Source organism: Filicampus tigris, chromosome 3, assembly GCF_054856515.1.
Source record: "Filicampus tigris isolate MCC_2025a chromosome 3, RoL_Ftig_1.0, whole genome shotgun sequence".
Classification (NCBI taxonomy): Eukaryota; Metazoa; Chordata; class Actinopteri; order Syngnathiformes; family Syngnathidae; genus Filicampus; species Filicampus tigris.
The window spans coordinates 27,974,181-27,986,415 of record NC_141219.1 but is presented as its reverse complement, the minus strand read 5'-3'; the positions used below and the strand labels follow the sequence as shown (position 1 = coordinate 27,986,415).

Genomic DNA, 12,235 nt, shown 5'->3' with positions numbered 1-12,235 from the left:
GAAAGAAAAGAAAATCAGTAGATGTCATTGACCAACTCGGTTCACATGTTCAAAGGGAGTAGGAAGAAGTACAACACTTATCTAGTCCTACCCCTTTGTTCACATATCTAGTAGGTTATTTTAATAACCTCATAAGTCACATTCTGCCAAAACCTAATAAGTCACATTCTGGTGAATTTCATATTTTTTTTAAAATATATACAATTGGTCAGTCGCTGCGTGGGTGCTATTTTCACACATTTCTGACCAATCTAAAGTGTTGAAAATGGTTTGATGTCTTTCACGATGCAATGCAAATGATTGAACAAACAAATTTGCCATTTTTGGGCTCTCCTGAAAAGTGACTGCGGTAATTTGGAGGTTTTGGCCCGACGCCAGCGATATGTTGATTAAATATCTATATTATTCATATTTATCCTTGATTTATATAATTTTGCAACACTATATTTTTAAACTTCCTTTTAAACACTGCCAGTGATTCACACCTTATCAATTCATTAGCATAATTATTCCATAAATTAGCACCTTTAACAGAGACACACATTTTCTTTATATTAGTTCTTATCTTTAATTTTTTGTCACTTGTACCCCTTAAGTTGTAACAGCAACCCTCTCTGATTTTGAACAACTTCTGAATACCGTGGCAAAGTTGATTATTGTATGCTTTGCAGTTTGTACATCATTTGTTCTCTTTTAGATTCAACTAAGTCAAAGAATTTGAGAGTATTTAATTTGATAAATAATGGATTGCTTGGTTCTGTACAATTTGAACTGTTGATAATTTGTATGGCTCTTTTCTTGTATCTTGTAGGCTGAGTATTTGTTTCATATGTACTGTATATACATACGGATGAACGTAGACAGATATGGTCTAATAATGAACAGTATAATGTGTATAAGGATTCCTTTTTTTAGGAGATCCTTGGTTTTATAAAGGATACCTATAGTTTTAGATATTTTGCTTTTAACATTTTCTATTTGAGATTTCTAGCATAATTTTGCATCAATAACAACGCCAAGAAATAGAATTTCATTTACTCTTTCTATTTCAATAGAGTCGACAATGATTTTGACTTGGTGTTTAATTTGAGTGGTGCAAAAGATTATGCATTTTGTCTGATTTAAATTCAAAGACAATTTATTTGTACTTGTGATACTTTGTTTTCTGTCGAATTCTTGTTTTACCTTTATATTTTTCAAGTTTAACAACAATCGAACAAATCAAACAAAATGTGTGTGTGCGCGTGTGTGCCCACACCCGTGTGTCCCATTGGGAGTTACCCCATTGTGTTAATTCTTGAATAACACTGGTCAAATGGCTTTACTTTTTTCTATCACATCAGGTTTTTCGGATATCAGTATTTCCCTATGCGTTGTAATTTATAGGTATGATGTTTCAGGGGAAAAAAAATTGAACTGTTGCTGAACCTAAGATTTTCATTTGTATATATAATTAAAAAAATAAAATAAAATTGTAATGTATTGTTTATATCAAATCTTATTTTAAATTATTTTTATTATTATTAAGATATTTAAAAAAATGTTGACCAGTGTAATCGAAGCATTCAATCATTTTCACTGTATGAAAAGTATCAATTTACTCAATAAAATTTGTATTTTTTTCTTACTTTTGTAAGGTGAAGACACACACGTTTTATTTTTACTGTAATTTTTTTCTTTTAATTGTTCTTTGAAATGTAGGGAATTTTGACAGGATGCTCTCTATATCTTTACAGAGCAACCTCGATCGGGGCTCCTTCAGGCCTCCATCATCAGCTGTTATGTCATGTATCTCACTTTTTCTGCATTGTCTAGTCGCCCTCCAGAAAAAGGTGAGCTCAACTCAACTGAAGAAGAGACTAATAACCATTTTCATTCATCAAAATTTCACACACTACATGCATAGTCACGAAATTTGTCTTGCTTTCAACCCATCACATTGAGTTATGAGTACAACAACTGCACACGTACGCATACACACACACACGCGCGCACATGCACACGCACACACTGGGGAGCAATTAATAGTCCCAGTGCCTTGCTCAAGGACACCACAGCCATGGATGGGTGAAGTCGTTTATTGCAGTATTCAGGCGTGCTGTCAGAGAATATAAAAGATATACTATAAAAGAGCAATTTTAAATAGTGAAAGAAAAACAGTGGAGAAAAAGGGTGGGGGACTAGGCAGTATATATAAGAACAATAAAAAAACGATGGCAAGTAAAAAAAAAAAAAAAAAAAAAAAGGGACCGTGTATTTCAGTTCTGCAGTAGTAGTGGTCTAGTTACTGCAAAAGAAAAAATACGTACAGCATATAATGCGCCAAGATGCAGGTATTCGACTTTTCGAGTACTGCCGGTCGCAGAGGTATTGCGCAGTGTAAACATTAAAGTCAGCAGGATCATTGCACGGTGTGGGTGACGGACTGTGATGTCATTTGTTCAGGAGTCTGTTTTTTACTCATGTTGTTCTGGCTGTGACGCTCCCGTTGCGTCTGCCAGATGGGAGAAGTTTGAAAAGTGTGTGTTCTGCCCTTTTTGTGGCACGTGCTGCATGGCTGTCATGTATGTGGCGTAGCGATGAGAAGGCTTCTCCACGGATGTGTTGTGCACTTTTAATGACACGCTGGGGAGCCTTCCTGTCCTAATGGTACAGTTTACATACCAGATTGGCAATATGAATACTGTTCCTACAGATACTGTAAACATGGAAGAAAATGTTATTTGCTCTTTGCAGCTACAGTAGGTTCCCTTTTTCTGATATTCTACAAGATGTGGCCAAACTGTTCCCAGGTAGTTAGAAGCCGAGAGTTGACCGAAAGTTTGAGAATTAAGATTGAGGGGGCTGTTAAGGTACGTTTGTTTATGAAGTGTCAACACGAGCCAACATTTTACATTATACTTGGCAAATCTTTCATAGTAATTCTCCTAGTAATATTATACATTTAGTGAAACTTCTTGTCAGAGGCCCCTTTTCCAAGGTGGCATGCACATAGGTGTTCACACACAAGCACACACACACACACACACAGATCATCTGAGATGAGATGTGCTCTGACATGCATGCTGGGCTGGTAGCCTGTGGCGAGACTAGACTGACGGATATTTGTTTCGCATTCCACTTGAATCCATTGACAACATAATAACACAGGCACAAAACTCATTACATGCTGTATAAAATCTGCAATTAGTTGGTCTCATGCAGGTGAAGAAAGCTCAGTTTTAACACAAGATTGTGGAGAAAAAAAACATTTAGCTTCACATTCAGGGCCCAAAACTTTTTCCATTTTCCTGAACTTTACCAGAGCTACAGTATATGTGCATGTGTGTGTGCGTGTGTGCGCGTTTTTGTGCTTGCACATGCCTGTTAGTGTTGTGTGTGTGTACTTGTGTGGTTATATATGCGTTAACCAAAGTGGTCCATTAGTGTTACTGACTCTGGTCTTTGTTCGCCTGTCTGTCCCCGGAAGGCTTATTGTGCTCTATTACTATACACACGAACACGCACATACACACACTTATATATGGTCTTTTTTTTTTAAAGGTCCTTCAACGGAAAGAAGTAACCGCAATGCACAAACATATTTATATTGCCATTTGGATACATGAAACGCATGCACGGACAACTAAGACGCACAAATAAACAGCCACACATGGACATATACAGCCCCTCCCACCACAGAGACACACAAACTTTTCTATGACTGCATCTGAGGTGCAACAGAAAAGACAACTCAGAAAGTTAAGACGCTCTCTCCCAGTCCTGACAACTCAGTGTCAAAGTATGTGATGGGCGAGATGTAGAGGTCAAATTTTGTGCACTCATGTCCCAATATTGGACTGACAACAGAAGCGTCTTTAACATGCATGTCAAGTGATACACGAACGTTTGAGAGTTTTGAACAACTGCAAAGTACATTTCCCGATGGTACATTTCAATCTGTTATTTCACAGTGCAGAAACTCTATAAGCGACCAAAAGACAAGTCCGCCTTTATGAGACACCACACTAAGTGTATACGGTCTGTTCCTCTCTGTTAGTTGTGTATCAGGACATGAACATGACAGTATGTTACCCCAGCGTGGGGCAAGATGGGATCCAGAATGAGGGCAATGCTGTGGCCATCATTGGAGCTGCAATCATGTACTGCTGTGTTCTTTTTGCATGGTAAGGACACAAATCACACGCACACCATTAACATGATGCCATACAACATTGCACGAAAAGTATAGTGGATCACATGTTAAATGGGGAAATCAAGCCTAACATATTTTTTTCAAGAATATGTTCTATGCAAGCCCACTAGTTGAAACAAGGCATTCTGATGAATATTGTGTTTGTAGAATAAGAATGAATCCACCCCTTTTTAGGCATCTCAGGGGGCGGCCATTTTGTCACTTCTGTCACCTGAAAATGACATCACAACTGCTCAGGGCTAAGGTAACAACCAATCACGGCTCAGCTTCAGAAAATGGGTCAGCCGTGATTGGTCGTTACATGAGGCCTGAGCAACTTTGATGTCATTTTTAGTAGACAGAAGTGACAAAATGGCCGCCCCCAGAGATGGCTAAAAACGGGTGGATTCATTCTTATTCCACAAACGCAATATTTTTCAGAATGCCTTGTTTCAACTAGTGGGCTTGCATAGAACATATTCTTGAAAAAATATGTTTGGGTTGACTTCCAGTTCAAGCATTTCTTTAGGGAGGTATGTGGTAGAAATGAATGTTATGTGTTCTATTTTTCCTTAGCAATGAAGCATCCTACCTTGCAGAGGTATTTGGTCCATTCTGGATGATCAAAGTTTACCGTTATGAGTTCCAGAAAGCCACCTGCTGTTTCTGCTGCCCTGAGGAGGAGGAAGGTTTGTATCGGGGCAGTAATCATGCTTTTGTTTTCACTATAGGCCACTTTCCTCATCGTTACCACACAGTCATGTCAAGTAGCTTTGTGGGAAGGTGATGTTGTGCTAATGGCAGAAGATGGAGGCAGTCATGCATTTTATGGCTAACAGATTGTCAAAATTGTCACTACAAAATATTGACCAAACTTTTCTATTTTGCTGTGTTCTGCTTTGTGACTTGATTCATCATGTATCCTTGGGCTTCTTTTCATCCTCTTTCAGTTGAGGAAGAATTTGGGATTGATGATGACGACAAAGGCTGTCAGAAGGTTATTCATAACGAGACACAGAGAGTGGCCTACAGCTACTTCTTCTTCCATTTCGTCTTCTTCTTGGCCTCACTTTATGTCATGATGACCCTCACCAACTGGTTCAGGTTAGTCAATGACAGCTTTGCTGATCAACTTTCGTAAACTATGGAACTGTCGATCCTACATATTAAGGCCACCTTGAAGGGCTCTTTGCACGCTATCTCCCGCATTGCTGGAATACGGCTCGGCCTTTTCCGGCTTTGAAAAATTGCGATAAATTATAAATTGCATGTTTACAGGACTTTCTCAAATGAACCATCACAGATTTACATTTCAAATTCTCCTCAAAAGCAACAAACAGCTGATTTGACAAGGGCTTTAAAAGCGAAGTAAAACCAAACTTTTTTTTTTTGTCAGAAAATATGTTCTATGCAGGTCCACTAGTTGAAACAAGGAATTCTGATAAATATTGTGTTTGTGGAACAAGAAATAAGCCACCTGTTTTTAGCCATCTCTGGGAGCGGCCATTTTGTCACTTCTGTCGACTGAAAATGACATCACAGTTTCCCAGGGCTGAGGTACCAACCAATCACTGTTTTCTCAAGCTGAGCCATGATTGGTCATTATCTGAGCCCCGAGAATCCATCCATCCATCCATTATCTGTACCGCTTCTCCTCACAAGGGTTGCGGGGCGTGCTGGAGCCTATCCCAGCTGTCTTCGGGCAGTAGGCGGGGGACACCCCGAACTGGTTGCCAGCCAATCGCAGGGCACACAGAGACAAACATCCGCACTCACAATCACACCTAGGGGCAATTTAGAGTGATCATTTAACCTGCCATGCATGTTTTTGGAATGTGGGAGGAAACCGGAGTGCCCGGAGAAAACCCACGCAGGCACGGGGAGAACATGCAAACTCCACACAGGGAGGCCGGAGCTGGGATCGAACCCACGACCTCTGAACTGTGAGGCGGACGTGCTAACCAGTCGACCACCGTGCCGCCCGAGCCCCGAGAATCTGTGATGTAATTTTCAGTCGATGGAAGTGACAAAGTGGCCGCCCCAGAGATGGTTAAAAACGAGTGGGTTTTGCTGCTTAACTCATGTTCCACAAATCATTGCATTCCAATTCCATTAATCAGAATGCCTTGTTTCAACAAGTGGGCCTGCATAGAACATATTCTTCCCAAAAAATATTTTCCCCTTTTAATGTTTGCCTCTTCTTATATCGACAGATGCAAAGATTTACGTCAATATTCTCCCTAATGATGTTGTGGTTATGGTATAGGCTCGATAAATTATTATGGTTATTAATATCAAAATAATGTTTATTCCATTACACCAAAATGCCTGTAGTAATAAATTATTATCATGAAGATTTCCAGTTATTTAAGTGTTCAAGTTCAGGAGCAAATGTTAAAGCTTACCTTCAAAGGAGTGTCCCAACAAATACAGCTGTACTGTATATGGACCGGGTATGATAAAAGCTCTGCTGAATCGTGAAGCCACAATCTCTGTCTCTTTCTTGACACATGTTCTGTCCTCTCGCCTTGATTCCAAATGGGTGCTGGTAAACGGTGAAATGACACTTTGTCCCTCCCATTTTATTGTTGCAGCCAAACCGCCCACTAATTCACTATTTCATCAAATGTATAAAACTGTATACAACTCCAGCATGGCCGCAACCATGACCAGAGGTGCGTTACGCCATGTGAAAATTATCTCGGCCTGTAATCAGTAGTAAGATCAACATTGCTGGATAGGGCTGTCACAGTTAAACCATTCATTATGCAGATTAAATTACATTTTATAAAGCACTAAAAAAAATTACTAATAAATAAAATAATTTTTGGGGTAGAGTTACTTGAACATTAGTTTAAGATGTGGATAGTATAATTACTCATTTTATTACTATAGGAAACATAGTTAGTGAATTTAAATAGTTTTTGTAATTGAACAAAAGTGGTACATTGTTGGATAAAATTTCTGTGGAGCCAAAAAATAAAATTTTGTTTCCATGGATATGAATACAAACATAATATTGAATGATAACTAGTGTTTTTATTAATTTTCAGGCTGAATTAAATCATGGGTCAAATTTGACCCTCAAAGACTAAAGATGTGCACAACTTTCTAACACATTACAAAGGTTAACTCAGTTTTATTTACTTCCTGTAGCAGCTGACCTCTGCTCACTCTGCAGCCAAACTTAGAGGAGGGTCACTGCCGCAAAGACGGACTTTTACGTAGTTTTACTTTAAACATTTGTTTGACGGCTCATTGGAGAAATCTAAAATAATTCGCACACTTTGCAAAGCCAAATTCAAATACCATATTAGTTGTACGTCTTGTATGTTTATCATTCAACTGTTGTATTTTACAGGAAAAGAATCGTATTCAAAGATCAAAGAAAGCTATTTGAACAGTCTAAATTTATTTGTATATTTTTCCACATTAATTCCAAGATTTTGCTCAAGTAAATATCGCTTCCACATTCCAAAAACATGCATGGTAAGTTAATTGGACACTCTAAATTGCCCCTAGGTGTGATTGTGAGTGCGGAAGTTTGTCTCTGTGTGCCCTGCGATTGGCTGGCAACCAATTCAGGGTGTCCCCCGCCTACTGCCCGAAGACGGCTGGGATAGGCTCCAGTGCGACCCTTGTGAGGATATATATATATATACATATATATATATATATATATATATATATATATATATATATATATATATATATATATATATATATAAACAAGGGTAAAGTTGAGTTGTTTGTTCTGTAGCTGAGATTTGAATTGCATTTCCTCCTCCAGCTATGAGTCGGCGGTGCTGGAGACCACCTTCACCCACGGGAGCTGGTCTACTTTCTGGGTGAAGATGTCATCGTGCTGGGCCTGTGTTATCCTCTACCTCTGGCTGCTGCTGGCTCCACTGTGCAGCTGCCAAAATGATTCCAGACCCCGCCGATCCCGCATCAAACGACGCTCGCCGTCGTCCCGTCACGTCACCGTCAGCGTCTGACATACAGCATGGAGGATGGGAGGTCACGTGAGTCCGTTCCTCTTCAGGAATGCCCCGTCGAGGTGTCACGGATGGAGGTCATACGGTTCACAGGTCAAAGACTCACATTGCTGTGAGGCGGTCTAATCAGTGGGCCAACATGACTTCTGTGAAACATCTAATGTCACAAAGTTAATGAAGACTTGACTGTATGAATTGCCAAAGTGAACCGAAGAGGCGCACTGCCACGCTGTATGGTGGTGGCAAATACTGTACAGTGAATAGGTGCACACAGAATTCCTACATCATTGTAAAAACACAACACAAGACCACTGTGACATTACCTGTCTTCTTTTGTCCTTTTTAAAAAGACAATTTTATTGTATTTTTGCTTCAAGCCAGAAGTTAGCCATTTTTGGTCTGGTCGTGGCTGATCGGTGATAACATGGTACCACGCTCATGACATACAGTATGTACAGCTATTTACTTATTCTTTTTTTTAAGACAACTGGACATAATATTTTAGATAAAGTATTTTATACACTTTACATGTTAAACAGTTCTCAAACGGTTAATGCTTTGACACGATGGGCCCTATTTTCATAGACAGGGGCATGTGTGCACAGCATAAATCGTGGCACGGCATCTTGATTTTTGGGCTGGGGCAAGTCTACTTAAGTTTACTGTGTTTGGAAATTTGGCAGAACGTATTGCATCTTGCTGGGCATTTTGGCGGACCAAATTTGTTTTCAATTACAACACCCTGGCACACCTGACAATTTGGTGGCAAAAAAAAAAAATAGAATTAAGACCAGCCAAAAGCAGGTCTAAGTTGTGGCGCAGGTGGTGTAAAGCGATTTTGGTGGGTTTGATCGAGGCGCAGGCAGACATCCCTGTGCTGAATGTCATCCTATTTCATCCATAAATATGACAACAGCATGCATCAAACCCTCTGAATCCTTGTAGAGATCAATTCATTGAACAAATTATTACTATTATTATTTTAAAAACATTTTTATAAGCGCCCACCCTGACTACGGCACAATTATGGGGCCTGGTGGGGTTGTCACACATGGTGAGTGCCCACTCCACAGTGGTCAACTTTACATGATTAATGAGGAGAGCCGCTTCCATTGGATGGCAAATAAGACGGCTGCGTTTTCTCACACAATGGCACAAACGCCCCCTGGGGGCCATTCAATCAAGCTGGAGACGCACATTCCAATTATGATTTTTCATTTTGTAGAAATGAAATGATCATTTTGACTCAAATACTAACAAGAAAAAAAAAAACAGATAAAAATACACAATTATTAATCAGACGTTTCTACAACATATTCGTGAAAAGGCCATTCAATGTTTCTACTAATTTAAACTGGTATCCAATATTTTTTCAAATGGAGTTGTATGAACCTGTCATGAAATTTGTCTACATCATAATGTTACACTTCTTGTGTCCAGAGTAGAACATCTGCACCCTCACTTTCTACTTTGTGTCACCATAATTGAAACCCAGTTGATAACACTCAAATTAATATATTAAGCTTCAGTGAATATCTGCATGTTCACAGTGTGTCATATTCATATTTCAAATTAAGTGACGACAGAGGCTCTTTAAAGGGAAGTCGAGTCAAAAAATTGTCTTATCATTGATGTGTTTTATGTGGCCCCACTAGTCTAAATACGGCATTCTGATTAATATTGCCTGAGTGAAATATGAATTAAGCAGCAACATTCACCTGCTTTTTTTAATCCATCTCAGGGCACAGCCATTTTGCTACAGCTCGCAAAACGTCGCATGACCAAAGTCAGAAAACAGGTGAGCCATGATTGCTCGATACCTGAGCCCTGAGCGACTGTGATGTCATTTTCAGCTGACTGCAAATGGCAAAATGGCTGCCCCCTGTGATGGATAAGAACAGGTGGATGTTCTGCTTAATTCGTATTCCACTAACACAATATTAATCACAATGCTGTGTTTAGACTAAAGGAGATGCATAGAATATATTGTTGTAAATATTTTTTGACTTCCTAAAGCAACAGTAGGGGATATGTATGCCCTATGACCCCCCCTACAGTTTTGTGGTAGAATTGATTGTTAGTATTAGCAAGAGGCATTTGTTAACAAACACAAATTGTCTGCTTTGGTCAGAAGTTTAAGAAGTTCAGTCAATTAATATAAATGCTAAACACTAAGAGAACTTACTCATTTTCGAACTTTTTGTAGGTATACTGCAGGGGCGGAGCCAGAACGTGGATAATGGGTGGCCCTGGAAATATCAGGGTGGGCCTGAATATTTCTCTCACTTGGCACAATCCTCCTGTCCCGACACATCGTATATTCAAATAAAATGACAAACTGAATAATATGAAGTTCAGATCTTCCTTAGACAACCACAAGTATGCCATTCTTAATATTCAATAAAATAAAAAACACAAATAATTTCATAATTCACTAAAAATGTAAAAGTACATATTTTTTCATGAATATCATTGGGTGGGCCTGTGCACACCCAGGCCCACTCATGGCTCCGCCCCCTGGTATACTGTAAATATTATCCACTCACTAAACTGTCTCGTTATCACAAAACAAAAATACTGCTTTGGATTATAATAGCAAATATCCACATTATTATAACAAATTAGTCCAAAACAACAAGTATAATTAATGTTCAACGTGACATCAGATCTACAAACTGGCCAAAAGCCAAAGAACAATTTGTTTTGTGTTCCAAATAGGATTTTAAACTTCTATGCATAATTTCAAGTGTTACTGAATGACAGGGCAGCTAAAAAGGAATGCATGTGGGAAAATATGAATAAATATGCAAAGAAGAAGATTGTTTGTAGTGTGAGTGACTGCTGATCAGTTCACCCTTCCCAACTTCCTTGCGACTTAGAACAGGGTAACTGAAATGAGAAAAAATGGATGGAGGAACAGTCCTCATACAGATTCAAATGTGTTTTTGTTTACATCATATTTGTGCGTTTGCTAACCTGAGGATTTTACACATTGCGAGCCAGCAGTGCACAATGAAAATACATCCAGAAAGGATAGACGCTTTCTGCCTCTTGCCTTCAGAAAGAAGTAGTCTCTAATTATATTGTAAAAATATTGAAATTTTGTTATTCCATCAGTGGATTTTGGGGGAAGAAATCTGCTCAGTTGTCTTGTGTTTACCTTGGGCGACGCAGTAATGCAGTACTATACATAAATGCTCAAGTTTGAATGCAGCAGTGTGCTGCATTTTGTTAGTGAATTCTTATGAGAGCAAAATTGCTGTTAAATAACAAGGTGAAGTGTATCGCGAATCAAAGTATTTCCTACCCTGAATGGACATTTCCTGTTGAGGTTGATTGGTGTCACACACATGTGACACTGCTTCTGAAGGGAGTCCCAGCCTGCCTGTGATGACTTGCTTCCAGCTGATGAACAGCAGTGGTTCCGTCTATTCGTACTTCAATAGCAAGTATCCACCGTTGTAGATTTGATGTTGTTTTCTTCTTCTTTTTTTAATATAATGTCTTCTTGCAAATCATGCTTGTGTTCTGTCGTCTTTGTGTCGCTGATGAATAGCAGTCATTATTAGACATGGTCATAAGTTATTTTTCGATGTTCAGTCCAGGACAGTCTTAACAACTTCAGCCTACCCAACAGCTTGGCATTCTTCTACCAGGCTAGTGGGTTAAAATGAATACCTATCACTAAGACTTTATCATATTATTTCAACTTCTCTTCAGGACTACTGAACTCAGGAAGTGTTCGTAAAACACCGTTAATCTGGCAGTGAAGGTGCTAGTAAGATTTGAATGTAGCCTCACTCACAATTGCTGTTGTTGTTTTTAAATTTCAATTTGCTCCTTTAATCGAAACACTTTGATGCTGAAGTTCAGCATTTTTGCTCCATTCTCTTATGATAGTCCCGCCATCTGTGTGGCAACTCACCCGTTTGCTTCCTGGAGAAGCTCAATATGTGCAATCATGGTCTGGAAATAGCTGCTTTGTACTTGACAGTTTTGATGAGGAGTAATCAGCAAAATGATGCGATGGTCAAAAAGTCATTCTGGGGAGGACTTCATGAGT

At 39.1% G+C, this 12,235-nt stretch overlaps 1 protein-coding gene across 2 annotated transcripts in view; it reads left to right on the top strand.

Annotated features, from left to right (window-relative positions):
- The window catches only part of serinc4 (serine incorporator 4), a 32,065-nt gene extending 20,375 nt beyond the window's left edge, over positions 1-11,690 (top strand). For both annotated transcript variants that reach the window (XM_086025707.1, XM_086025706.1), the window contains exons 7-11: positions 1,737-1,832; positions 4,040-4,166; positions 4,751-4,863; positions 5,125-5,278; positions 7,965-11,690. In XM_086025707.1, coding sequence (XP_085881833.1) covers positions 1,737-1,832; positions 4,040-4,166; positions 4,751-4,863; positions 5,125-5,278; positions 7,965-8,172 — 698 coding nt within the window. In that variant the 3' untranslated portion in view covers positions 8,173-11,690. The remainder of the gene's footprint in view (positions 1-1,736; positions 1,833-4,039; positions 4,167-4,750; positions 4,864-5,124; positions 5,279-7,964) is intronic.
- The last annotated feature ends 545 nt before the right edge of the window (positions 11,691-12,235 follow it).